Genomic DNA, 27,654 nt, shown 5'->3' on the forward strand with positions numbered 1-27,654 from the left:
CTAGAAGCAAACTCTGCCTGGAGGCTGAGAGTTGGGCAGGGACCCCCAGACCCGCAGGTTCCTGGACATCAGGAACCTTGGCCTTACAGCTGTCCACAGACAAAACCAGGTGCTTTCTCACAGCCTAGCCTGCTTGTGTCCAGGCCTGCTCTCACTTCCCGCCCGCACAACCAGCCCTCTCTGACTCGGGGACAGTGGCCACCACCCCAGACCACTCTGGGGTTTTCTCTCGGCCTCTGCAGTGCCTACCCCTATACCCGCTGCCTCCCGTGCCCCTGGGTGGCACTGTTGCTGGTGAGGTGCTAGACCTGGTGGGACTCCAGTGTTACTGGGACAGGGGAGTGGGCCAGGGGCTGGAGGAAGGCCAGGACCCCAGGTGAGACCCCAGGGGAGAGGAAGAGACAAGCATCTGGAGCAGAGTCCCCAGAACGGAGGCCGTCAGGTCCTGTGCCCCACCTCCCCACACATAACCCACCCCCTGCCGCATCCCTGAGCCCTCAGGCACCCTCGCCCCCAAGGACGTCTCCCACCAGGCCCCCTCCCACTCCTCCAGCCCACTGACTCATGTGACCAGGGAACAGCAAGTCTGGACCCTGTATCCTCCGGCTACCCCTACCCCGTCAGTTCTCTGGACCCAGGACAGCTTCCTAGGGGCCTCCTCCCCTGGTTCCCCTCTTCACAACACACCCCCAGGCGGTACCTTCTGTTTCAACCCTGAGAACGGCCTCCGAGGCCTGGGGGGATGGGCAGCCGGATGCCCGGATGGCAAGCAGAGGCCTGGTGCGGCTGTGGCCCCCCCACCAGCACAGACCCCTCAGTGGACTGGGTGGTTAAGAGGGTGGGGGACCCTCTGGGCGGGCCGAGGACACGCAGCCACGTGGCTTGTCATTAGCTCTCTTTATAGATTCTGGTTCTAGGAGCAGGTTGCCTGCGGCCGGCCGGCCGGGGCCAGCACGCTGACAGGGCGGGTGGGAGTGGACTATTTACAGGCCGACGGCGAGGGCTGTACCATGGCTGCCCCCGGCGGTCAGCTGCGACTCCAAAATAAGTTAGAGCCGGCGGGCGGGGTGGGGCTGGGCGGGGACTGTACACACATCAGGGGCGGGGCCTCAATACTGTCAAGGGCGGGGGCTGTAAACATGGCCGGGGGGCCCTGCCCACCCCTAGTGGTCTGCAACGAGTGGACGACTGGACGCAGGGCCGGGCTCAGGCGTCTGACAGGCAGCTCTGGATCTGGTCCACCCACTGCTGGGCTGACGGCACGTCCTGAGCACAGAAGTTGTAAACACGACGTGTCGTCTTCACCTGGGGACAGGGAGACACTGACTCCACGGCCCAACCTGGGCAGCCACCTGCCCCCACCTCCCTGTGCCCCAGTCACAGCTCACGTCAAAGAAGGCCTTCTCATCCACGGTCTTGGGGGCACCCATCGTGGGGGTGCCAGGGGCCACGGCCTCCACCTCTGCCAGGTCGATGACGCCCTTGCACTCGGTATCCACACGGTGGTCATAGTAGCGCAGCTGAGTTGGGGCAGAAGTCAGGGGAGGCTTCCCCCCACCCCACCCCCCACCTCCCCTGGCTCACTGACCACTCACCTGGTGCTTGGTCTTGTCCAGCACAAACCAGCGGGCCTTCCAGGGCTTCATGAAGGCCCCTTTCTTGTACAGGGTGCCCTCGTAGGACCTGCATTTGCAGCAGAAGGGGCCCAGGCCAGTATCAGGGCCCAGTGACTGCCCTGCCTCCCACCCCCACCAGCCCCAGCAGCAAGACCAGGGCCTCTGTCCCCAGACTGACCCCAGCCTGGAGCACAGGGCAAGGGAAACTGAAGCAGCCCGGGGCTGTCCCCAGAAAGAAGGGACCCCCACCCCCTCACAGGACAGACACGGGGGAGGGTCCCACACCAGAGCCTCAGGGTACAGGGAAACAGCCTGACAAGCAGAGCCAGGCCCTGGTCCTCCGTGGAGCAGGCAGGTCTGGGGAGACTGGCAGCATGGCCCCTCCAGGCCCAGAGGGCGGGATGCAGCCTCACCTGGAATCTGCTTCCCCATCACTGGGCACCATGCCTGCCTCATAGGACCCCATGGCCCCGTCCCCCTGCCCTCTGCAGCCTCCGCAGCCTGGCTGTGGTCAGCGGTTCTGTGTCCCAAACCCTCCCCACGCCCACTTGCTTCTCTCCAGCAACTGTCAGCTTCTGCTCAGGCCACCATCATGGCCACCCCACAAATCACTCCACCTAAGAAACTAGAAGCGGCCCCCAAGGCACCTGACCCTGATCTGGGAACCACCCAGGACCCCGGCGCCCCCAGCTCAAGGCGTTCATGCCGCAGGGAGCGGTGCTTCTCACACCTGTTTTCACTCTCAGCTGTCTGGAACTGGCTGTACAGGGTGCTGGTGCTGCGGCGGGCTGCCTGGCGGGAGCCAGACGCGGTTGAGCCGCTGCTCTGGTCGCTGTCCAGGCTGAGGCTCAGGGTGGAGCCCGCAGGCCCCTCCTGCAGGTACACCCCCAGCGAGCGGCGGTGGTGGGGCACACTGGACACCAGCAGGGAGCTGGGCACTCCCTGGGGGCAGGAGGGTGGGCCTGTGTCAGCGGGGTGACCGCCACCTCCTCCTGGCAGCAAGCCCACCCCAGCCCCCCACGCCCACACCCCACTCACACGTCCGTCTGGCCGGCCTTCAAGGCGCTGTGCAGCTTTCACCCGGTCCCAGGCGTCTTTCCAGCGCTCAGGGGGTCGGCCCAGCTCTGTCTCCAGCCGCTGCAGCTCCTGGGGGAGAATTCGAGAACTGAAAGATTATTCAGAAGAACATACTCAGACTGGGATGTGAAAAGACAAAAGGATGGAAAATACAGGAAAGTGAGACAATGAAAAGGGCTAACACACGTGTAAGTGTCGTACAGGAGGTGGCTTTGGGCAAAATCAACAGCTGGAGACAATAGTTGAAACTTTCGCAAAACTAACAAGAGACATCAAAAGTATAACCAAGAAACACTACAAACCCCAAATGGGATAAGCTGAGCACAAACCCAGGATGACACAGGAAAACTCCTGAAAAAGAGAAAATTCCAAAACTAGGCAGAAAAAAGACATGCCGTCTTCAAAAGAGCAACAGTGAGCTGACTTCCACACAGAAAGACAGTGGACCTGGACGAGCAGCCAGCCATGCAGCGCCGAGGCCCTGAGACGGGACCACGGCAGGGGCCAGAGCACACCAGGCAGACTGATGGGAGCTCGGGGAGGCTCATGTGCCTGGATCTGCAGGGTGGCAGAGAGAGGAGGAGGCGGCACTGGCCAGAGCCCCAGAAGTCCAGAGAAGGCCTCCTTGGGTCTTCGGCCAAACTGAATGCCATGTGCAAGGCAAGACATCACAGGCCTGGCAGAGAGCAGCGACTAATGCAGGAAGGTGTAGGAATGTGGAGCCAGAGTGGAGAGACCCTACTGAAGACACCAGACCTTCAACTGAAACCCTGAAGAGACCACGCACTTGGAGGAGGCCTCCTCTGAACCCCGGGGAAGGCTTCTCTAGAGCTGCCCGAGCACGGCTGAAAACAACCCCGAAAGACCAAGCTGACCTATGGGCTCACTATCTGCCTGCAAGAGTAAAACCCAAGGCTAGAGGAAGAGCCCGTGACCCTGAACCTCGACCATGTCCAGTTCACAGAAAATTATTAGACAAACAAGAAGGCAGGAAGTGAGAGCCATCCTCAGAGGAAGAGACAGACCCAGAAATGAAAGATACTCAATTAGCACACAAAATACTCAAAATTGTTACAAATGTGTTGAAGATTTAAAGATAGACATAACAGTTGAGCAGATGGGGAATCTCTACAGAGAATAAAAGCTATGGAGAAAAACGGAAATTCTACAGCTGAAAAATACAGTATCTAAAGTGGAAAATTCAGACAGGCTTAAGAGCACGTTAAATCTAAGAAGGAAACGAGTTCTGAGCTTGAAAAGAGAGTAACAGAAATCATCTAAAACGAACTGCGGAGAGGTAGCAGTGGAGGAAAAAGACAGTCGGAGCCTCGGTGACCTACAGGACAAGAAAGTCCCAGAGAAGAGGAGGGAGAGATCGTGCAGAAAAAACTTTTTAAAGAAACAGTGGCCTGAAATGTATTAAATTTAATGAGAACTATCACTTCATACATCTAAGAAGCTTAAAGAGCTCCAAGCAGGACAAATACAAAGGAAAAACACATGATGGCCAAACTGCTGGAACCAAAAGCAAAGAAAAAATCATAAAGGTCACATCACGTGAAGTTTACAAGAGTAAGAACCGTCACCAACCTTTAATCAGAAACAGTGCAAGACAGGGAAGAGCGGAATGACACCTTTAAAACGGAGGGTGTGAATAGCTGTCAACCTAGAATTCCATCCAAAGAAAACACCCTTTGAAAAGGCACAATGAAGGCATTTTCATGTGAACAAATGCTGAGGGGATCTGTCACTGGCAGACCTGGGTTACAAGAAACATTCAAAGTTCCTCAGGCTGCAGGGAAATGATACCAGAGCAGATCTACACTGAAAGAATGAAAAATGCTGGAAATGGCAAAGAGAGGGCTTTTTCCTTGTTTCCTACTTTCTTTAAAACAAAGTTGACTATTTAAAACAAACGCAATACATGCTGCGTGCTGATCTCCTAGGTAAAAGTAAAATGTTTGATGACAAAGCCATGCAGGCTGGGAAGGGCTGAGTGGGTAGTTCCCTGGGGGGCTACAATCCAACCCCAGATGGACTGTGACTGTGGGCACTGACGACCCATAAATGGCTCAAGATATACCCCCAAAACCAAACAAAGTGGACAACACAAAATAATAATAAATAAATACTCAACTGTTAAGGAAAATAACAAAAGGAAGAAAGGAGCAAAAAATAAATGAGGTAGAAAAGAGCCAGAAGCTAGACTTTACACCAATAATTAAATATAAATGGATTAAAAATTCTAATGAAAGAAAAGACGGGTAAAAAGAAGAGCAAACCACATGCTGAGTACCAGAAACTCACCTTGACCGTAGACACAGACCTGTCAGAAGCGAAAGCGCCACACACGGTAACGCCGCACAGAGGCTGCTGGCTGGGGGCCCGGCCCCCAGGCCACAGTCTTCCCAGAGACAGAGAGGAACACTTCTCTGCTCTGTGTCTATGGGTCACTTCCGCCCACAGAACTACGACCTGGCTCCCCCAAGACCTGGGTGGCAGGTGTCTTCAGACCACGCCAGTGCTGGGGCGTCGAAACATACTACCTGTTTGGTTACATCTCACCACCTCCTGGAGAGGCAGGAGTCAGTATCCCTGCCTCTCCCACAAGGACACTTAGATGCTCACCAAAGCCAGCCGGCCACAGAGTGGGCAGCGGGATGCAAACCTTCCTCTGGTCTGGACCTGAGGCCCACTGCCTTCTGATGGCTTGGCCCCAGAGAGAACCCTGGCCACTGGATGGCCGCCCTCTATGCCACCCCCAGCCCCTCCCCGCCCATGGAGCTCTTTTCCCTCTCCCAGAGGTCCCTGCCCTATTGGATCCTGATTGCTGAGGCTGAGCAGACATGCCCACCAAGGACAGCAAAGAGAGGGTGAGAGGCCGGAACGTCCATCCCAAGCTTCCAGGCCTGTCTCTGAAGGGGGCACCAGAGGGAAAGAACCCAGCAGAGCACTGTCCACATTAGGGTGGGTGGGGAAGCTCGACCTCGGTATGACTGTTGGCCAGGCACACGAGGAAGAAGAGGGCAGAGGTCTGCAGAGGACAGGGAGGGCACCTGGGAAAACGCTGATTTCCCCTAAGGCTGACCCCCACGAGCCCGGAGCAAGGAAGCCGAGTCCTGAGACCCGGGGGTTCACGGTAACAGCCTCCGGTGTCCACAGGGAGCCATGGGTACCAACCGCCAGTAGGGTGGGGGAGGGCAGGGCCACAGGACCGGCGTGCATGCTCGGACACCCCCTCGGAGTCTCAGGGCCCAGCCAGGCCGCACGCACCTCCAGCAGCCGGGAGATGGCGTCAGGCTGGACCCGGGGGCGGCTGTCGTAGCAGGGCCACACCACCCGCCGCCTGCTCTGGGGGGCGCCCCCATCGGGCCGCTCCTCCTCCGGGGGTTCGGGGGGCCCCTGCGCCAGCTCCCAGTCGTAGGGGGGGCCCTCGGCCAGCGTCTCCTCGGTGTAGAAGTCCCACACCTTCAGGTTGGACACGTTGCTGTAGGGCCGCAGGACCTGGGGGGCGGCCTGGAGTGAGGAGCTGGGCCGGTGGGAGCCCGGGCCCCGCCGCGTCCTGCCCAGGCCCCGGCTCACCTCCGCGTCCTCGGGCGCGTACATGTAATTGTAGAACACGGGCGTCCTCTTGCTCAGCCGGTCCACGTACTCCCACACCGACCGGCACGCCTGCTGGCCCCTGCGCTCCCCCTTCTCCTCATACAGCAGCCCTGCAGCGGCAGTGCTCAGGCCACCCTGCCCCGCTCCCCGGCCCCGGCCCCGGCCCCGGCCCCACCCACGCCCCGCCCGAAGACCACGCCCCCAGCCCACCCGCGACCACGCCCCTTCCGGCGACCATGCCACACCCTTACGACCAAGGCCCCGGCCCTGCACCCCCTACCCAGCTCAATGCGCTCATAGTCCGAGTCAAGCAGGAAGGTCCGGAAGCGGCGGGATGCGTGGTGGTAGCCAAGGAACTTGAGGTAGAATGGGCTGAACTCGAACTCCATGGGGAACTGTAGGTGGACCTGTGTGGGGTCAGGGGTCAGGGGCTGGCGGTCAGAATGCACTTCCCCTTACCACAGCCACCTGCTCACCTGGTGCACGCAGTCCAGAAACTGCAGGAAGACAGGTGTGAAGCCACTGCTCTGCCCGGCCAGGGTGTGGGCCCCGCGGTGGCCGAAGCGATGGCCAAAGGACAGCCACTCCTTCTCCACCAGCAGACGGAAGCCCTCCAGAGTGCGGTAGAAAGGGTCTGAGAGCAGCTGCACCAGGGACACCACCTACCAGCACCCCCGCACGTCAGGAGGGCACAGGTGGAAATCCTTGGCCTGCCCCCCGCCCTGGCCGCTGCGCACCTGAGTGGTGATGTCCCAGCCGTCCTCCAGGCTCACCAGGACCGAGGAGCCCGAGTCCAGGAGCTCCACCACCAGCACCGACACCTGCAGCAGCTTGTGGATCTATAGGGACCAGCAGCACCTCAGCACCTCCTGGAGCCCTGGCCTAGGACCCCAGCACCCAACCAGGCCAAGACCCACACCTGGGGACAGCCTGTGAGGCAGACACAGCACTGGATGGACATGAAATGCTCTGGCATGCTACCCCCTACCCGCCCAAGTCTCCTGGGCCTGAAGAGGTGCCCTCTGTCCTTGAGGTGCCCAGCCCCACCCTGACGGAGAGTGGAAGCCCTGACAGAGCTAAGCCTGGCCTCCCTCAACCGTCCGGGTCCACCACCAGGAAGTGGCCATCACCCCCTCCCAGAGCCCAATACTATCGGACAAGCAAGACCCGGCCTGCCTTGGCTCTAGGTAAGTGGGGGCCTAGCACCCAGGCAGGGAGTCCCTCCCCATGTCCCCCTCCCCCACACTGAGGGCAGGGGCATAGAGAGACCTGAGTCAGCCACTCTGAGTCTTCCAGCGAGCGCAGGAAGGAGGCTGGGCCTGGCTCGGTGGCAGGACAGCCAGGGACACATGCCTTCAGCAGCTTCTTGAAGCTGGCTTTCACCTGTCGCGCCTCAAACACCTCAATGGGCACCAGCTCCCACTGCTGCAGCGGGTCTGGCCGCACACCCTGGAGGAGACCAGCCATGGTGAGATGTGCCCAGGCCCTGTGCCCCTACCTGACCCTGTGCCCCCTCCCCAGTCACCTTGAGCTGGGCTTTGTCTCCAATGATGTAGAGCGCTGCACGCTGGGGCCGCAGGAAGCCTGGGTCAGGGGGGGCCCCATTGGCCTGGGGGGGGCTCAGCATGTCTCTGCCTGCTAGCCGGGAGCCTACATCACTGCTGAGCCCCCCACTGCGCCCACCGGCCCGGACACTGCCCCATTTACCTGCACAGAGAAACCGTGTGAGCGCCTGAGTAGGGCTGGGGCACTACTTGCCTGGGGCTGAGCTCCCAGGGCAGGGAAGGGTGGGACTCAGGGCATCAGGCTGTTAGTGCCCAGGGCTGTGGTGGGGGCTGGGTTATGCTGGTCACACGGGGCCGTTAGTGCCAGGTGTGTGGGGACGTTAGTGCCCAAGGTCACTCAGTCACATAGGGGCCATCAGTGCCAGGTGTAGGGGAGCCGGCCTATGTGGCCAGTACGGTACCTCGGGGCGCGGTCCGTCTGGAGGCCGAGGCCGCCATGGGGTTGGACAGCGTGGTGACCCTGGCTCTGGGGCTGGGCACTGGGGGCACAGCAGAGAGAAGGCTCAGGCCTGGCCCGGGGGTGTGCCCAGAGTGTGGGGGGTGGGGGCTGTGGCCCAAAGAGGCTGGGTTCCCACCAAGCACCCTGGGGTCCCCAGATACAGTGAGGATCACTGCTGAGGCCCTGTGGGCCCCCAGGGCAGGCCGGGGAGCAGAGGGCCCAGGGACAAGGAAGACCCTGGGCTGTTCTTCCAAGCCTCCTCTATAGCCCATCTCTGCAGCCCCAGCCCCATGGTCACTGCCTGAACTGCTCAATGGCACATGGCCACCAATCGTCCTCTGCCCGGCGTAGGGAGAGGGGAGGCCACGAAGCACGGCCTGGAGACGACCAGAGCCCGGAAGCTCCCAGCCTGGAACCTTGCAGAGCGGTTCGGTCCAGGACACGGGTAGGCCTGAACCCCAGCGGCAGGGCCAGCTTAGCAGACTTGTGAGGGCTGGGCCCAAGGCTTACAGGCTGGGACCATGCAGCCTGGAGGCATAGGAGCCTGTGTGAGGAAGCTCCGCAGCGTTCTCTGGCTCCCAAGACGGCACCTGGCCCTGCCCCAGGCTCACCTGCTGCGGAGGGCACAGGGCACCACAAGCAGGCACACCACCAGCCTACCAGCTGCGAGCAGAAGCACGGGCACCCAGAACGGGGACAGTGTGTCCTTGTGATGCAGAAGCCGGACTGGAACGCATGTATGGCTGAGGTGAGCTGAGCCCCTGTACACCCTGGGCAATGAGGGGGTGGCCCATGCCCAGAACTCAGGGACACCAAGAGGCACCGGTGGGCTTTGGGGACAGTCAGGGAAGACACAGGCACTAGAGGACAGAGGATCCTGAGGAGAAGGCGCTGCCTGCAGGGGCCACTCAGAATCTCTGGAGAGCAGAAAGAGGAGACAGCGTGACCAGAGGTAAAGCATGCCTAATGACGGACGCTGGTGTCTGGACAGCAACATTCCAGCAGAGGAATGAGAAGGGGAAGGTCTGTGCCCCTCCAGAAGGGGAGGTGCCAAGGCCAGACCTCTCTAGGACAGCATCCCTATCAACTACCAAGAGGGCAGACTGGCCGCCCCTGTTCCCAGCCCCCGTGGCCTCAGCACCCAGCGAGCGGTAACAGATGGAGGCTGAGGCCTGCGGGCGACACGGGGACGGGAAGGCGAGTGTGCTCCAGCAGCCAACGAGGGGCCAGGAAGAAGGCCCTCCTCAGGCCTCACTTAGCGGGGGGTGAAGGCCCTCTGTTCCGGAGCCTCTCCTGCTACAGGAGTGAGGGGCAGGGCCACCGGGAGGCCCTGCCCTATGAGCAGGAGCAGCCTGGGCCAGGATGGGGGCAGTCAGCCACAAGGAGGGCTGCAGACCTCGGTGGTCAGCTCACAGGACCCAGGACAGGCAGAGAGAAGAGTCAAAGACAATGCCCGGGCTTCCGGAAGGTTCGGGCCACAGAGGGTGCCACCAGCCCCCAGCCCACGTGAGAACCCCAGTGCATCTGGGGGCCAGAGCAACAGCAGAGAAGAACGCAGACAAGCGTGAGGGGAAGGAGGAAATCAGGAAGGCCTGGCCAGCAGGTGAGCCCCGGTGTAACATCTGCACGAGCCAAGGTATGCGGAGGGTCTCACAGAGAAATGACCCCTCATGTGACATCCCCGAACTCTGAGCACGTGACAGCCAGGATGGCTCTGGGTGGCACAGATCAGCCATCCCACCAAACCTCCCAGGCAGACATTGTCACCACATCTGCTCAAGTACAGGCAGTGGGCGGCTTAGGCCAGCACTGGGCCACAGTCCGGCCCCGCGTGGGCAGCCACCCAGGCCTCATGCCTCCAATGGAGAGACAAGACCTCCAGGCACAGACTAAGAGGCTACTCACTAGACACCAGGCCCCAGGCACAGAGGAACAACGTGGGCTGGAAGGCAGCTGGAGCCATAAATCCAAGGACCAGCCCTCAAGGAGGCCCAGCACCTCTCAGGCGGGTGGAGAGAATGAGCCACATAGGGCCAGAGCATCCACGAGGGTCTTGGAGGGGAAATGGGGGAAAGACAGGGTGAGGTGCAGGGTAGGCCTGACGCAGAAGTGATGGCCTTGGAGGGAGACCCTGGAGGCAGCGGCCCATTCTGACACACACCCCTCCCCGCCTGCATGCCCTCGGGCCCTGATGGGTCTCCTGTCTAAAATCCTCTCCCAGCACCAGGCACCCACATGGCCCACCTCCCCAACAAGGTCCCCGCCTGTCACCCCCCAGAGACCAGACCACCCCTCGTGGGCAGCAGCACACACTTTCTTGCATCCCCGAGCACCTGTGGGAGCCACGCTGCACCATGCCTGGCGGCCCCCAATCTGTCGGGCTTGCAGCCTCTTCTGCACCCTGGCCTACTGGGACCTTGCAGAGCAGGACAGAAGGTGTATGAGGGGGCGGGGCTGGTGTGATCAGAGGGAGGGAGGGTCCTGTGGGCCTGGATTTGCCAGGGGCAGCAGGTCCAGTGTTATGTTCAGGGGGCCCGTGGTGGGGACAGGGACGCCATGCAGACAAGGCCCAGGGGGCCAGGACAGATGAGAAATATGGTGGCCAAGCGGTAAGGTGACTGGACGGCGGGTGGGCAACACTGCAGGGGGAGCAGGACGAAGGAGGACAGTGTCCAGTGACACCAAGGCCCTGGAGATCATGGGCAGGGAAGATGCAGAGGTCAAGAAGCCTGGCTGAGGGGGAATGGTCAGAGCCGGGCCTCAGGAAACTTACCTGCTCCCACACCCCAGAACTTCTGTCCCCTTGCTGGCCAGCCCTCCATAAAAGCCGCCCCACCCCCAAGTCCTCCCGCCCTGAGGATGCTCACCGTGGCTGCCCATGTGGGCTGAGGAGAAGCCGCTGAGGGTATTGCGTCCAGACGTGTCAGCATAGCGCGGCATGGAGCTGACAACAGCCTGCAGGTACTTCTCCTGCTCCAGGCTGCTTGAGTCCGCCTGGGATTGGCCTGCAGGAGGAGGCGGAGCTGGAGGCAGAGCGCAGTGGGTCGGATGGGGGCAGGACAAGGTGCAGGGGGCTGGAGGAGCAGGGTACCTGGAGATGGCGCGTTCTGGGTCTTGAAGAGGCCAACGACCCCTTTGCCATGCAGGCCCCCCGAGCGCAGGAGCACGGCCTTGGAGCGTCCGCTGCGCCAGCAGACCACGGGGAAGCGATTCTGGCGGTAGCAGCGGGAAACGCGCTGCAGGGCATTGTCCTGGACGCTCTGGGGGACGATCAGCAGCCCGGGGTAGCTGTGGGGAGGCGGATGTGAGGGGAGGCAGAGGGGCCCTCCCCCATGCTCACAGGCCAAGGCACACCTGGACCCGTGGCTGGGCACCCCCCAGGCCTGCAGCCTCCTACACCCGCGGTGCTCACTTGCCGGCCCGCTCACCTGCGGCAGATGGCGTACATGCGGTTCACCGGGGAGATCCGGAAGGGCTCAGACTTGGCCCGGCTCAGGCTGCTGCTCAGTGTGCCCAGCCCCAGGCGTTGGTAATCGCGGCAGCATGCCCGCTCCACCAGGCTGCTCATGGTCATGCGGTCCGAGGGCTTCAGGGCCGAGGAAGGGGTCAGCGTGCTGGGCTCCAGCTCCTCTGACACTGGGGTGGGCCAGGCACACACGGGGGTCTGCACCCACAGACCACCCTGGCCCCCACCCTCCACGTGGGGGTCTCCACCAGATGGCCGAGGGCTCCCCACACCCCCACCTGAGATCTCGTCCTCCTGGTCCTCAGTGGGTGTCTGGCCCCGGTGCTCCCAGCTGGGCGGGTTGTACTTCTTCCGAGTGACATACTGCCGCCCGATGGTCTTCTTGGCGTTCTTCACCAGGTTCCGGGACAGCGTCCTAGGGCAGGCGCAGGGTCAGCAGAGGTGAGAAGAGTGGACGTGGGGACGTGCACACGGTGGTTCTGGGAAGGGTGGGTTCCCTGGCCTCGGCACTCAGCTCCACACCTGAAGGAAGGACCTTTGTCCTTGGTGGTGCGGGGTGGCCTGCCAGGTGTGTGGGCGGAGCCCAGGGTGAGTGCGAAGGTGCCCCTGATGTCCGGCGGGTACCGCAGTTTGTGCAGCTGCTTGCGGAAGAGCTCAGCGCTGTCGGACCCCACCTCCTCATCAAAGGCCATCTTCAGCAGCTGCACCAGACAGAAGGACCTCAGCGGCTGGGTGGCCCCAGGGCCTGGGCCCTGACCACAGAGGCAGGTGGGCCTGTGGGACCTCCTGTGCTGCGTCAGACACCTCCTGAGGGGGCGCCCCAAGGACAGAGGGTCAGAAGAGCTGCACACGGCTGCGGCTGAGGAGCCCAAGCTCTGACCATGATTTGTTCATCTGTGTGTTTCAGTTGGGCCGGGCTCACACAACACACTCCAGACACAGGTTCTAGGGTTAGGGCCTCACTAGGAAACGGGAAAACCTCAGAGGCCGGCACATCGCACAGGTGGAGGACACCCAGCCAGCGCACAGCGACTCCCGTGAACTCAGGGATCGCAAAAGGCTCAACGCTGGCTCAAGCCGGCTCGTGAGACTGAGACCAGGGCTCAGATGCCTGCCCTCCCGGAGTGCCCACAGACCCCAGGAGCGCCCGCGCCCGGCTGACCTGAAAGGTGCAGGAGCGCAGCTGCAGCCCGTCCTGCAGGAGCTGGTCCACAGGCGTCTGGACGCTGATGCGCTTCTCCTTGGTCAGCGCGGCCACCGGGAAGGAGCGGACCACCACCTGTTCCCCCACTTGTGACAGGCCGGGCCAGAGTCAGGGGATGGAAGGGGGGGGGTCACAGAGTCCCAGGGTAGCCCAGGCAGGTGGGGGGGAGCAGGCCACAGGCTGTGTCCCACAGAGACCCTGCAGCCCTGAGGACGGCAGAGGGCGGGGCAGAGAAAGCCCCACTCACCCCGGGACGGGGTGCACAGGCAGAAGGGGCCGAAGGCTCACCCAGGGGGTCGGTGGGCATCCCCGTGAAGATGACCCGGTATGTGGTGAGGAAGACGGCGCCCTCAGCTGGAAGCAGTGCGGGGCCGCCCCCGCTGCCCCCGGCACCTTCCTCACGCCCATCGGGTAGCAGGTAGACACGCAGGCCATCCAGCACACACTCCTCGCCGGGCAGCAGGCGGGGCCGAAGCAGTTTGGGCTGCTCAGGGACAGGAGTGGCGCCTCAGGACACAGCCTGGCCCCAGTGCCCACAGGCCCCCGGCCCCCACTCACCTTCTGGATGGGGGGCAGCCTCTTGCTCTCTCTGTGCACGGCCTCCAGCGTCTCGATGTGCATCTGGACGATGTCTGGGGGAGAGCAGCTTTCACGCCCTGGCCCCCGCCCACCCATCCAAGGGGAGTGTCTCCAGGCCCGGACCCCGTACCTGGCACCATGACATGCAGCCCCTTGAGGTGGTCGCTGGTGACCCCACTCTCCGTGCAGACCTTGTCCACGAAGCGGTTGATGAAGCGGACCACGGCCCCCGCCACATCGCAGGTCTCTGCGTCCTCGAAGCCGCTCTCCGTGTCGTAACTCTCTGCCACACTGCCCGCCATGCTGGGCCGGGGAAGGGCACAGTGGGCATGGCCGCCCACACGAGGCCGTCCCACCCAGGTCCCAGCCCCGGCCGCACCCCACCTGTTGGTGACCAGGCTGTTGCTGGCGCTCTCCAGGTCACCCAGCCCCGCACGCTCCCGCAGCAGCCGGCTCTTGCTGCTGTCCAGGGGCAGCAGCAAGTAGCTCATGCGGTTGGCATAGTGGATGGCCTGGCTGAACACTGTGCTCTCCTCCTTCTGCACCAGCTCCTGCTGCTTCTCGCGGCTCAGGGTGGGCCACAGGCGCCTCTGCTCAGACGCCACGTCCAGGGCCGAGCGCTCGTCCTCCCATCCAGGCACCTCCCCGACCTGCCACAGGGCCGCAGGTGAACCAGGGCCAGGCCCGCCACTGCCCTGGGCCCAGGGAGCACCCCCGCACCTGAGAGGGGTCTCGGTCCTCGGCAGGCTCCAGGTAGAGGGCCCGGATGTGAGTCTGCACGTCCCCGTAGAACATGGCCTCCCAGAACTGCGGCGTGCTCCACACCACGTGCTCCTGCACGCAGCTGTACGCAAACTGCGTCACCCCCGGGCTCAGCTTCTGCAGAGGCCGAGTGGGAGTCAGTGGGTGCAGCGGGGAGGGGCATGGGAGATGCTGTGCCACCCGGCACTCACCCGGCAGAAGGCCGTGACCAGGGGCAGCAGGGCAGCTGCGACGCCGTGCTCGTCCAGGGAGGTGCAGTCCTGCAGCAGAGCCGGGCTGTTGGAACCTGTCCCAGTGCCCATCCCACCCGACTGACACCGCCGACAGGGCAGCACCTCCCACACTGTCCCTGAACTATCTCCACCAGGTCCCCAGGGCTGCTCGGAGATTGGGGGCAGGAGACTCCCACACCAGCCTCCAACAAGAGTTCTCCCCATGCCACCCTCAACAGCAGACCAATGTCTCCATAGTTGTTGGCGTTCCCAGAAGACTAGGGAACCCTGCACACCCCAACCCTGCAGCCACAATGCCAGTAGGTGGAGGCCCAGTCTCACCTGCAGGCAGCAGTTCATCATGCGGACAACGAAGTCGAACTGCTGGTGGTCCAGGACAGCCCGATTCTGCTGCACATGCAGGTGCAGCTCCTGGGCGAGGCAGCGGCGGGCTGCACGCCCCTTCAGCGCCCTCAGCACAGCTGGAAGCAGCTGGGGACAGGGAAACAGAAGGAAGACGTGAGCCGAATATAGATCCAACCTCTTGGAGGGAGGCACAGGAAAGGCCTGGCACAGACGTGGGAGGCCAGAGCCCAGGCTCTAAGAAGAGGACACCCACAGCCACCTGGGTGAGGTGTGCCCAGACTCCAGAGCTTCACTGCCCAGGAGGCACCAACACTCTACTGGACCCAGCCCTCCCCACACAAAGTTCATGGCATGCTCCAGGTGAGGCCCCACGGCCCTAGCTCAGCACTCACCGGCTTGGGGGCCCTTAGCCCCTCGGCCAATCAGGGACTCAGTGTCTAGAAAGCAGAACCCTAACACAGAGCAAGCAGCTGGCTCAGCACTGGGCCGGCAGAGAAGGGGCCAGGCTTGTCTCGTGCTCACTACCATCCACTGTAAAACAACTGGAACCCTGCAGGCCCCCAGTAAGGGGCAGGTATAAGAATTAGGTGATTCACATGGGACCACACAGCCATGAAACACGAGGCAGACTCAGCGGCTGCCGTGAGACCTGAAGTGTCAGTGAACACCTCAGAGGGCGAATTTGTAAGTATACTCCACAGATAAATGACCCATGTGGGTCTACGTTCTTTTTTGCCAAGAATAAGGGAGAAACTTGAGTGGGGGAGATATAGCTCAGTGATAGACCACGTGTTTAACATGCATGAGGTCCTGGGTTCAAGGACCTCCGTTTAAGAAAAAAAGAAACTTAACAGCAGGAAACTTCAGGGTTTTCTGGTAACTGAAAGTTACAGTAAATTCCTTCTGCTGAGCTTTCGCAGGAAGCTGTTCTGGCATCCACTTGCCCTTTCTGCTGGTCCGGCTCCCTCCGGTCACAGCAGGTGAACCAGGGCCAGGGCTCCTCTGAGAGCCACTGCCCCGGCCCAGGTTGTCCCCAGCCCCGGAGCCCCGGCACTTCCTATGCCTGGGGCGCCCTCACCTTCTTGGCCTCGAGCATCTTCCCCTCAAACACGTAGGAGATGCAGTTGCGGACCACCTCCAGCCGGCGAGCGCTGTTGCCATGGAGCCCACTGTTCCGCTCAAGGATAGCGGCTGGGAACCAGAGATCACACTTACCTCTGACCTCACGCCCCACCCAGGCCACACTTGAGGGCCCCCTCATCCCCATTACGCACTCATGGGGGGCCCTGAGGGCACAGTGGTCCTCCTCTCGGCCTTCACGGCCGGGGGTGCGCCCTGCATCTTGGCCGTGGCCTGGTCCACTATCCACTGCACCATGCCCTCGTCCAGCCGGGGGAAGGGCCGGGGTGCCCGCCGCAGGTGGCTGGCCTCCCCTGGCCTCTGCACCTTGTGCATAGCCACAGCGGGGTATGGGTTCTCCTGGGGGGACACAGGCAGGCGTGGGTAAGTGGCTGGGGGCACAGTGACCTCGCCAGGCCAGCCCACCCCTCGTGTCACCCGCCGTACGTTCTTGTAGAGCTGCTCCGCCAGTTCCTTGACGTGACGCAGGACACGCTGAGGGTGGTTCTCGTCTGCCCGCATCCTTGCCACCTCGTGGGCCACCAGCTGGGGGAGGAAGCAGGGTCAGGTGGGCTGGCTGGGGCGAGGAGAGGGTGGTGGGGGCTCCTCCCAGCTGCGGTAGGGGCACACCTCATCAAATAGGTCTGTTGGGCGGTAGGGGACCCCGCGTTCCGACACGAAGCCTGCGAAGGCCATGCCCTCCAACACCTTCATCAGGAAGTCGTCCTCCACCAGCCCGCGCTGGCCCAGGAAGGCCGCCTGGGGAACACGAAGGGGTCAGCACCAGAGGCTCTCACCTCTCCCCACCCCACCCCTGCCTGGTGCCCACCTTGTGAAAGCGGATGACAGGCTCCGGGTGGATGCGGACCATGTGCAGACACCAGCGGTAGCCTTGCAGGAGCTGAGCAAAGAGCCGTAGGAAGACGGCACGCAGCTCCTTATCCTGGGGCATAAGTGAGTGCAGGTGAGTGCCAGGCACTCCACTGGCCAGGCACCTCTGTCTCTCCTGCCCCTCCAACCTTCCTCCACACAAAGCCACAGAGCCTCCTCTAAGACGGTGCTGACAGGCACACCTGCACAGGATGCTCCGAGGCTCACACCCTCCACACCTGGCCCCTGGAGGAGTGCTCGGCACTACCAGCAGCCAGCAGCGGCAGTAAACCTGAGGAGAGGGCATGGATGGCCATGGGCCCCCCACCAGAATGGCAGTGACCCCCACCTGCATCTTCAGGGAGGAAGTAGACATTGTGGGTGGAGGGAACGCAAGATCGGCCAACTCCAGCTCTGGATCCAGGACCTGTCCAGGCAGAGGAAGTGGGGTTGGCTGCATACCTGCCTGGGCTCCAGGCCTCCTGCCACCAAGTGACCCCACCTGGCTTCCCTGAGGCCCCGACCCTCCCTCACCATGCTCAGAACACTGTGCGTCTGACTCTGCAGTGGCTCCGGCAGGGGTGGGATGTGCACACACTCAGGGACAGTCACTGTCCCTCCATCGAGATCAGCAACAATCACATCCAGCTGTGGACCAAACGGGACGCGGGGTCAGGGACCCACAGGCCAGTCAGCAGAGCCTGGAGCAGCAAGGTGTACACCAAGCAGGGCCCTCACCAGCTCTTGGGCCTCTGCCTGGAAGGCGGCGTTGACTCCAATGATGAAGGGTGTGGGCGTGCTGAGCACCTCCAGGAGCTGCGCCGGCAGGATGGGCACATACGTGAAGCTGCAACGGGACTAGGCTCAGTGCGGCCGGGCCCACAGAGGGCAGGCAGGCGGCGGGGCTGTGGGCGAGTGGTTGGAGGGGCGGCAGTGAGCACCTGTATCTAAGAGGGAACAGCAGCGCCAGAAGCCCCCGGCAGGCATCGGAGAGGCGCTGGTAGCTCCGGGACAGGAAGAGCACCTTGTGCTCCGTGAGCGCAGCGCAGAACAGGGACAGCACGTTGGTGATGCCTGCGGGAGGGACAGCTTAGAGACCCTGGCACTGCCCCAGCAGGGAGACATCCGCCTGTGCCCACCGGCCCCAGGGCAGGAGAGGAAGGACTGTGGGTAGGTGGCTGGCTCACCCAGCTGGCGGAAAAGCAGGGCCACGCTGCAGCGGCTGATAGGCAGCGAGTCGGTGAGTGGGGTCTGGATGACCTGCCGGTCACCAGCTCCTAAAGAGATGGTTCTCTGTGGAGAGAGAGAGACCAGTGCTCACTTGCTCCAACCAGACCTGCGAGAGCCTAGAGCTTCACAGCCTCGGTCACGCCTAGGGGACTGATAGGTGCGCCTGGCCAGGGCGGGCAGCATGGCAGGAGGGACAGCCACGCCAGCCTCTGTAGGCCCCCGCAGTGCTGCAAAGAGAACTCAGGGCCTCTGACCTGGGGCAGGGACGGGGTCTGGGTGGGCAGAAGAAACAAAGAATCCGTACCACTCCGTCCTCAACAGAGTCCAGCTGCACAGGACAGACAGGCAGAGAGACACAGTTAGACACACCCACGCAAGGGCACAGACCAGGGACGGACGGATAAGCTGACGCCGACATCCAGAGACACCCGAGGAACAAGAGGGCAAGAGGGACCGAAGGGGGCCAGGAAGAGAGCCAGGCGAGACATGGCACACAGGCGAGAGCGCAGGGCCAAGACAAGCTGACAGGTGGCGGCACCAAGATGTAGGAGAGCATCCCAGGCTGGGGCCGTGCTCAGCCCAGGCTGGATTCCAGGGGCCTACCAGGCCCCACCCCATGGCCTCGGGCACCAGGAAGGCCTGTGGCTGCAGCGGGCAGCAGCTGTCCTGACCCACCTGCGAGCCCCCGGCCAGGGGGATGACGCATGTCAGCAGGTTCCCCACCACACTCTCCAGGCCCACGTTCAGGCCCTCCACGTGGATGGTGTAGATGAGACCAAGGCTGTTCTGCAAGGACCACCAGTGGGGGGTGAGGATGGCACTGCCGGCGGGAGCACCCCATGTCCAGCCTCAAGCCCTGGCTGCCCACCTCACCCTGAACACCTCCGCGTGGTCCAGTCGAGATACCAGCACCAGCGTCTTCGGAGCAAACAGCTGGCCTGGTGAGCCAGATGCCGTGGGTGACGGTCGCACTGGGCCTCCCTCATCGGCCTCCTCCTCCCTCTCGGCGGCGTCCTGGGTGCACACCCCTTCCTGTGGACAAAATCCCCATCAGCCCCACTCTCAGGCACGCCGCCTGAGCCCAGGGGAGGATACAGGTGACTCAGACAGGACTGGCCCTCTGGGAAGTCCAGCCTCCATGAGGCAGGGAATCAGGACCAGACACAGCCGGGGGACACATGCAAGCAGAGGACGATGGCCCCAGCCGGAAGCTCAGCACCGGGCAGGCTGACCTGCGTGGGCTCCAGGGGCTCCCAAAAGGTCAGGCAGGCGCAGTAGTGCCGCTCAGAGTTGATGTCGGTGAGGACAGCAACAAAGAAGGTTGGCGGGTTCCTCTCAGGACACAGCTGCCACCCACTTGGCTGGCAAAACTGGTGAGGAAGGGGCCAGAGTCAGCAGTCGGCTCCCTCTAACTCCTTGCCCTCTAGTGACTGCAGAGCCAGCGCCCGGATGCCAGATTCCAGTGAGCAGGCAGCACCCTGCTCCGTGACCTGGGTGCCTCCTGGCCCTCAGCCCCTCCACCATAACAGGGAGCAACGGCCTCGGGCCTCCCTGTACGGGGCGAGGACCCTGTGACGCAGGGCATGGGCCCCACCACCACAAGGAGGGGACACCATGACAGGGCTGCCCTCTGGTGGTGGGGCCAGGCACTGCAGCAGGTCCTCTTAGTCCAGCAGGGCCTCCCCTGCACCATCTCAGCACCCCCTTCTCAGCGCACGGCCCTGCGGGAGTGCCCCTCACTCACCAGCTCGATGCCCTGGGGGAACGGGTTGTCCTCCCAGTCCTTCTCTGGGAAGCGCTGCAGGATCTGGCCCTGGCCTTCCCCACTCCCTGAGGACAGGACAGGGGGTCAGAGCGCCACCACCTCCCACACCCCCACCCACTCAGGAGCCTCAAAGCCCTGAGTGGAAACATCTCCCCCACCCTGGCAGCAGACCAGCCTCAGCTCCCAGACCTATAGTTTCTCTAAGGAGAGGCCACAAGGCAGCCACAGAGCCCAGGGCCACCAGAGGGCACAGGGAGTAGCCCTTGCTGAGGGGTCAGGCCCCCTGCAGGCCTGGGGCTGGGCCAGGCACCAGAGCACAGAAGCCCCAGCCCGGGGTGGGGGGTGGGGGGGCGTGCACTCCCTGCTCCTGCCCTCACGCCCCCAACCGCATCAACTCCCCTCAGCCAGAACCATAGCCAGCATGCCAGCCCAGCTGCACGGCACCTGCCCCTCCAGGAAGAGGACAGTTGTTCCAGACTGTTTGACAGCCAACCCCCAGCCTAGGCACTCAGTCCCCACGACCCCCTGGCCTGCTGGACAGTAAGCGAGTGGTGTGGAGCTCTCACACCTGTTGTTTCTGTCCCAGACTGCTGCTTGTCCTCACTGCCTCTGACAAGATGGGCCCAGCAAAGGTCCCAGAAGACAGCCAGAGACAGTGGCAGCTGGCAGGAAGGACAGGAGTGCCGTCATGGGCACTGAATGTGGTGGCACAGGCCTGCTCCCTGCCTGCACAGGTCACTGCGTGCAGCCCTGGGTCCCCTGGACCAGGGTGGAGGGCTGGGGGGCAGGGGCACATGTCCCAATGTGTTCCCCAGAGACCACCCCCCCCCGACTCCTTGAAGCCACAGGGCCCGCTAAGTCCCATCTGATCTCCTCTCGCCCACTCCATGGGCAGGGCACTGCTCCCAGATCCAGTCCATGCTGGCAGGGCCAGCTGGAGGCCCCTGTCTTGCTCACCCTCTGTGGAGCCAAACCTGGAGGCATGATGAGGGCCAAGTCAGGGAAGCACCCCTCACAGGCCTCGTGGAGGATGGACATGGGTCTCTGTTCTTCCTCAAGCCCCCACCCAGCGTGGCAGCAGGGCGAAGCAGGAACAGACAAGAGCCTCCCCACCTTCAACTCCCACACATGACCAGCAGGCACCACCAGCCTCGACGCTGCTGCCCACGCCAGCAGAAAAGCAGGGGCAGATAGGTAAGGGGAAGGGCTGCCCAAGGCCCAGAAACCCACCAAGTGCAGACTTGGAGGACCTGTCACATGCAGCCTCACGTCCAGCCAGCCTGGTCTACCAGGACCTGAATGGGCACAGGAGCCTCAGACAGAGCTGGGGGCCTGGGCACAGGCAGGCAGGCCCCAGCAGGAGGCATTCCTTAGGCCCCTGGAAGGCAGAGGAGCTGGGTCACACGCACTCTTAGGCGACCACCCACCCTCCAGGATCACGGAAGGAGGTCAGCAACAGGCAGCCTGGGAGAAGGGGGGGTGAGGGGCCATGACTCTGACTCACAAAACCTCAGCTTCCTGCTCCCCTCCCCCTTTCACCACTGACATCGAGAAGAGGTGGCAGACAAGACAAGGTGGGGGAGGACAGGTGTCTGCTGGTGCCATACACGTGCACATGCAGCACGCGGGGTCCCTCCAGGCCCACCCCCAAGGGCCACAGTCAATAGGCCCAGGCTGGCTCACCCTGACCCACAGCTCCTTCCCCTCCACTCCCCCAGGGGCCGACTTGTGTGCGGCCCCAAACCACCACTGGGCACAGCCCAGCTGGCACCTAGGGCTCACCCAGTTCTTGCCATGAGGCAGCAGACTGAGGAAGAGGGGTATGTGCGGATGGGACGTAGCCTCTGCCCCACAGCCTGTCCCAAAGCCGGGGGACAGGCAGCCTTCCACAGCCTCTCCCCACAGGGAAGCGGGCAGAGTGGCTGGCCACTGGCCACTGCCCACCCTCCCTGCCTCATTCAAGTATGAAACCCCACTTGCAGGGCTCCAGGACCCTCTAAAGGACCAAGTGAAGGCTTTCCCTGAGCTGTCCCAGCTGCCCATGGAGGCAGGTGGCCAGGCAGGGCAAGTGAGTGTCCCCCGCTGGCTCCTTCTGTGGGCCATGACAGTCCCCAACTGGCCCTCAGATCTCAGCCCAAAGAGTGTCCCCTCCTCGAGGCAGCGCGTTGCCCCCTGCCCAAGCCTGGGGCCTGCAGTGGAGCCCCCAGGACCTCCCACCTCTACCGCACCCTTCTGTGATTCCAGGGGCACTTGTTGGCCAGCTGGGCCAGACAGGAGCTCCACGAGCTGGAAGCTGCATCTCTGTGCCCATCGCGGCAGCTGTGCCTGGCACAGACCGCGGCTGAACAGGGCTTGCTGAACACACACAGCCGGCTCCACCACCATCCTCCCACACCCAGCCCCGCTCACACCCCACAAGCAAACATGTTCTTCAGTAAGAAGTGCAGGACAGCTTCCGGAGCCCCGAGGCACAACAGGACACAGAGGCCCTCCCAAGATGGGTGCCCCCTGGAGGGGCCTGACCCCCTGGTCTCCCCCACCCTTCTCTGAGACCCCAGCCTACACCTCAGCTCTGTGCTAACGGGGGCCAGGCGGCAACCAGGCTGCTGGCCTGCATCCTGGGATGGGGGCGGGGCTCTGCCACATCTCCCAGTGTCCCCACCCACTCAAGCCCTTGTGGCCACGGAGGCAACCTACAGAAGCTGAATTCCCTGTCCCACCAGAGCTGTCCCACCTGGGGGTAGACACCCCCACCCTACAATGACAGGGCTAATCCAACCAGCACAGCCGTGCAGCACAGCAGGGTGCTCTATGGGGGGGCCCCAGGAGGAAGGGCACCAAGGTCCCCTGAGACACAGACAGGGACTAGAGCTTCCTCTCGCGCCACGTCCCCACAGCCAGCCCCGTGGGGGAGAACACAGAGCTCGCATCTGTCATCTGCCTGCAACACCATCACCAGTGCCAGGCTCCGACGCCTGGGCCGGCCCCAGCCAGCATGTGCTGCGGGCAGAGGCAAGGAAGGATGGCTGTCTCCCCTCCTGCCCCGCCGCACACGCCCTGAGATGAGCCCAGCTGTGGGAAGGACAGCACCTTCCTGCTGCTCCACCCTCCCAAACCTCAACACACAGGCCACTCCCAGCCAGCCACAGCGGCAGGCCATGTGCAGAGGGGCCGCAGCCTCTCCGACTTCCTCCAGTCAGACTAGACTGGCTCTGACCCAAGGCCTTGGACCCTTCAGGCTCCCAGGGTGGGGCGGGGAGCCAGCTGAGGCCATCCCAAACAGCCCCAACCTGCTCCAGAGGGAGGGCAGGAACATGGGTGGGGAGAGTAGATGGGGCCCAGGAATGTGGCCAGCTCAGCAAGTCAAGACTGAAAGAGGCCAGGCCATGGGATAGAAGGTCTTTTTCCCAGATATTGGGGGGTGGAAGATGTGCACTTACTACCTGGTCAGCTTGAACACATTTCCTGCCCCGAAAGACACACCCCAGTACTGGCCAGACTGTGTTAAATCAGCTGACCACCGTCAGGGCCCTCCTGGGCCAGGAATGGGGCACGGGTGGTCTCTCCAGCCCCTATTATGTCCCCAGAGCTGGGCCCCCTCCACTCACCAGGGGAGGAGTCTGCACCCTCTGAGATGAATGAAGGGGTCCCACCAGCCACTCCTTGCCCTCCTGCCTGAAGCAGTCTGCAAGGTAGTAACATGAAGCCAGAATGCTCCCTCAGGCAGGACTCTGGGGCTCAGCACCCAGGCCCTGCATCCAGCAGCTCCGGACGGGATGTCCAGATCCAGGCCAAGGACAAGACACCCCCTACTCTTACCCTCTCCACCGAACCCAAAAGACCCTGTGTCTTGCCCCAATGTTCTAGGCCTGCCAGCAAGCAGGGGGACCGCCACCTCCTGCTGAGGTGCCTGCAGGTGTCCACACACCTGCTGCTCAGCATGAGCAGCACACCCATCATTTCCCAGAGCCTCTCACACGAATGGTTTCACGTGTGTGTCCATCTTGTGCTCACAGGAGCCTGGAAGGTCTGTGTGACTCATCCCATTCCCAGATGGGGAACTTGGGGTGCCAAGGGCCTAAAGACTGGCACAAGGTCACAGAGATATCAAATGGTGAAGCAGGGACCCACCGACCCCCAATCTGCTTCAGACTTCCCCACCACCTCACTCTGCCCTGGGCCCCACAGTCAAAGTTCCAGCCTGTGGGCTTGTTCCTCACAGAGATGGACCAGTCCTACCAAGGGAGGCCCTGAGGGTGGCCTGCCAGCAGCTGACCAGCTCCAACCCAAGAAGGCAGTGGTTAGGGGGCTCCATGGTCCTCCCACCCCTGTTGCAGTGGATGTCTTGAGACTTATTCCTTCCGGCCACTCCGGGTGAGCAGGCATTGTGGGCTCCAGCCTTCTCCCCTGTCCTGCTCAGAGTCCACACACACCTGGGGTGCCCAAGCCTGTGTGGCTCCAACCAGTTTGCCATGGAGCCCACCCATGACTCCTTCTGCCTCCCTGACATTCCCTTCAGCTGCCACCACCATCAGCATGCCTTCTACCTGTCCTCTGCCTGCGGTCTCTGCCTCCTCAGCCCTCCCTACACTGCCCTCAGCATCGTCAGCTGCCAAGCCCACTCTACTCATGCAGCCCCTGCCCTGGCACCCAGCCCAGGGGCCTACCCTGGTGCAGCCCCTTGGCCATCCTTGTTTCCCTGGATCGCATGCAACCCTCTGCTCCAGATGACAGGCCCTCCTCACTGCCCCCTCCCCACAAGCCTTGAAGCAGATGGCTCTCTCTCTGGGCCTGAACAACACAGTGAACTGCAGGACGAGGACAACTGGTCCTTGCCCACAAGAACTCCCTTTCTGGAGGGAGAGATGTGCTCATGACCAAGAGCGACTGGATGGATATGCAGACAGGTAGAGCAGAGAGGAGGAGCGAGTGCTGAGTGAACAGGGACTGAGGAGTGTCTGGAAAGTGCAGGGTCCAGCAGGTGGAGGCTCAGCAAGAAGACAGGCAAAGAGAAGAGAAAATCCAGGTCCTGGATGGTGACAGTGGCTGCTGCAGTGACAAGAGGCAGGGTAGCTTGGGGTGGGGGGAGGGGGTGCTCAACCCCACCCTCAGCTCGAGATTCAGCCCCAGTCTGACCACACAGCCACCTCTACCACCCCCAATGACATGTACTGCCCTCTTGCCACTGGGATTTGAGCCCACAGCTTGGCTCTGGGTTAGCCCGGGGGCGTGTCCCAATCCCTCTGTGGGGTCTCAGACCAGGCACTCAAACTCTCCGCCCTGACTCCACTCTACAGATGGGAGCAATAGGAGAGAAACCTCGGTGGGCTGCTGAGAGGAAGTGAGATCACACACACACAGGGCTGTGCAGGGCCTGGCACACCAAGTGCGCTCCCCAGCGCCACTGTCTCCCGACTGCTGCTGATGTCATTGCCAGGCTGCTTTCTCCTACCCTCTGGGCTGAAGGGCTCTCAGACATAGGCGCTGACCCTAGACGGACCTCCTGGCCATCGGCACCAGGCACCACACTGATCCCCAACCCAGGGCTTGGCTTGCAGGCATGAAGATGCAGGCCTTCTGCCAGGAACCTTCTCTCTCCTCCCCACGGTTCCTCCTGAAGTCCTTCGAGTTCCAGCTCAGACACTACCTCTTCAAGAAGTAGTCCCTGAACCCCATCCCTCTTCTGCATCCCACCCAGCCTCCTGGACCAGACACGTCACAGGGGCCGGAGGCTCCAGACCAGAGGCACTGGGGGTCAGAGGAGGGGCGTGCAAGTGAACGGTCCGTGCCCCCGGAGGCAGAGCCGCCCGGCAGTCGGCCAAGGCGGAGAGAGCCCATCCCACCCAACTGGGAGTCAGGAGGCCGAGCCGCCCCAGGGCCCTCCCACCTCCCGGGCGACGCCGAGGCGCTGCCGGCCTGGTTCTGCCCTGAGAGAGGCGGGCAGGCTAGGCTCGGCCCGCCCAGTCTCATCGCGCTGCCCACCTTAGAGAGGCAGGCCCTCTGCGACCCCCGACCTCAGACCCCGACCCAGCCCAGCCGGCAAGTGTCCTGCTGACCCTGGGGCAGCCCCGCCGCCGTGACCGACCCTTTCCGGCTCCCGGCCCCCCGGCCCCGGCTCTCGGCCGCGCGCCGGCACTCACCGCGCGGGTGCGGCCCGAACGCCACCAGCACAAAGTAGTCCGCGAGCCGCGCCATGGCGAGGGGCGCGGGCGGGCTCCGCGGCTCGGGGACGCGAGGGCGGAGCGCTCATGGCCCGGCCTCGGCCCTGGCCCGCGCACCCCGGACGCCCCTGGCCCGCTCCGCGGCGGCGGCGGCCAGGGTTCCCGCCGCCATCTTCCCAGCCAGCCGGCCCGCCCGGCCGCGCCGTGCGCCTGCGCGGTCTTGCCCCGCCCATATGGGCGGGGCCTGTAACGATGCGCCCCCATTGGTCCAGCGGAGCGGGCTCGGTTCCCGGGGGCGGAGCCCTGCCTCACCGCCCCCTCACCGCCCCAGAGCGGTGACAGCGACGGCGGCTCCCGCGGGTCAGCGGCAGGCGCCGCCGGGGTCCGAGGGCGCCTCGCGGTGGCGGCTCCCACGAGGGACGGAGAGGGGTCCTGCCCTATCCCTGGGAGCTCTTCCCCGGCGCTGTCAGTCTGGAGAAAGGCTGGAGCGCCCGGCCCTGCCCGCAGATCTCCCACGCTGGGAGAATGCCCACCCAGGCCCTGCCCTTGGGGTTCCCAGCCTGAGGAGTGCTCGGGCCGCCCTTAGAAGCCCCATCTAAGAGGGCTGAAACGCTTAGCACATGACCTTAAGAAAGGCGCGCTGCACGGCCTGCTGTAAAGTCCAACGTTTTAGGCAGTGAGGGGTCTGGGGCCCAGGTTCGGTGCTTTGGAGAAGGCTACACCACCCTCAGGGCAGGGGCCGGCCAGGGCCTCCCCCGCAGTGGTGCAGGGTTGGACAAGGGGGACACAGTCTAGGGCAGGACATGCTAGGAGAGGAGCTGGGGAGGTAGAGGGGAGCCTCAGAGCTGCCCCACGGACATGCTGGGAGAGGGAATCAGGGTTGAGCTTGTTTTTAGATGAGGTTGGCTGCTGCAAGAACCTCCGAAGGAACAAACTGCTGACGTCCATGTTCCACCCCTTGCAGGGGCCAGCCAGAGACGAGCTGAGGGAGGGGGCTGTAGGCCCAGGCACAGCCTCCTCTGCTTCTGTCGGGTCCTGGATACACAGTCTGAGAAACCGTCCTTTTTGCGCCTGCTGTCTTGAGTGGGTTTTAGTCATTTACACCGAAAAAGTTCTTCACCACCACATTAGCACCCCACTCTGCTTGTGCACGGGCAGGCAGTGCCCTTGGCAAGTCCTCTGGCCTGACACCTGAGCCAGGACTGGCTCTCCCCCAGAGGGTATGGGGACCCTGAACCCCATTCTCCCCTACCCTCATGCCCTTCTTGCAAGGAATCCATTCCTTGCAGCCCTCTCAGAGGCACCTTAGGGTCAAGGGTAAGTTTGGGGTTACTTCTAGACCATGATACCCCCATCAAGTTCCTTGCTATTGAGTTTCTTGCCCACCACACTGTCCGTGTCACCCTCAGAGGTGCTCACTCCTGCCTGCTTCCTCCCCTTCCCAGGGACTGAGCCTCCTCTCCGCCCAACAGGGAGCGACTCTCTCCAGTCCTGTTCCCATCCTTTTACCTCCACCCAGCTTGGCTCCAATGTCAAAGCTATGGAGGGGAGGCCTGGTGGCATCACCACACCCCAAGCCTCTCCCTTCATGCTCACTTCCCCCTCCACAGCTACCACAGA

General features: G+C 62.9%; 1 protein-coding gene across 3 annotated transcripts; it reads right to left on the bottom strand.

The window, feature by feature from the left end:
• Positions 1-880: 880 nt before the first annotated feature.
• Positions 881-26,234, bottom strand: SBF1 (SET binding factor 1). Of its 3 annotated transcripts, XM_074375847.1 has the most exons (41): positions 26,014-26,232; positions 19,853-19,938; positions 19,341-19,478; positions 18,982-19,140; positions 18,784-18,894; positions 18,066-18,171; positions 17,820-17,952; positions 17,617-17,725; positions 17,413-17,526; positions 17,228-17,305; positions 16,838-16,951; positions 16,639-16,767; positions 16,456-16,554; positions 16,164-16,368; positions 15,968-16,080; positions 14,866-15,015; positions 14,503-14,571; positions 14,270-14,428; positions 13,934-14,199; positions 13,680-13,852; positions 13,529-13,602; positions 13,259-13,454; positions 12,929-13,056; positions 12,289-12,467; positions 12,045-12,181; positions 11,729-11,936; positions 11,392-11,588; positions 11,168-11,305; positions 8,263-8,340; positions 7,822-8,003; positions 7,566-7,745; positions 7,034-7,135; positions 6,773-6,958; positions 6,577-6,703; positions 6,276-6,406; positions 5,967-6,197; positions 2,655-2,762; positions 2,347-2,558; positions 1,596-1,683; positions 1,389-1,520; positions 881-1,305 (listed from the first exon to the last, which is right to left on the bottom strand). In XM_074375847.1, the coding sequence occupies exons 1-41, from the start codon at positions 26,066-26,068 to the stop codon at positions 1,207-1,209; spliced, it is 5,679 nt and encodes a 1,892-aa protein (XP_074231948.1). In that variant the 5' UTR covers positions 26,069-26,232; the 3' UTR covers positions 881-1,206. The 3 variants fall into 3 exon arrangements, with proteins under 3 accessions (XP_074231948.1, XP_074231949.1, XP_074231947.1); XM_074375848.1 differs by lacking the exon at positions 8,263-8,340; XM_074375846.1 differs by lacking the exons at positions 881-1,305; positions 1,389-1,520; positions 1,596-1,683; positions 2,347-2,558 and having other exon boundaries at positions 2,655-6,197; positions 26,014-26,234.
• Between the last annotated feature and the right edge of the window lie 1,420 nt (positions 26,235-27,654).

This window comes from Camelus bactrianus, chromosome 12, assembly GCF_048773025.1.
Source record: "Camelus bactrianus isolate YW-2024 breed Bactrian camel chromosome 12, ASM4877302v1, whole genome shotgun sequence".
Classification (NCBI taxonomy): Eukaryota; Metazoa; Chordata; class Mammalia; order Artiodactyla; family Camelidae; genus Camelus; species Camelus bactrianus.

Bases quoted from the DNA above. Each gene is read 5' to 3' on its own strand.
- SBF1 (XM_074375846.1), bottom strand. From the start codon at position 26,068: ATGGCGCGGCTCGCGGACTACTTTGTGCTGGTGGCGTTCGGGCCGCAC. The intron at 13,853-13,933 runs GTGGGGTGCGGC...TCCCCGGCCCAG, and splicing joins AACAGCCTGGTCACCAACAG to CATGGCGGGCAGTGTGGCAG. The intron at 12,182-12,288 runs GTGTGGAGCTGA...CGCCTGCCCTAG, and splicing joins GACAAAGGTCCTTCCTTCAG to GACGCTGTCCCGGAACCTGG.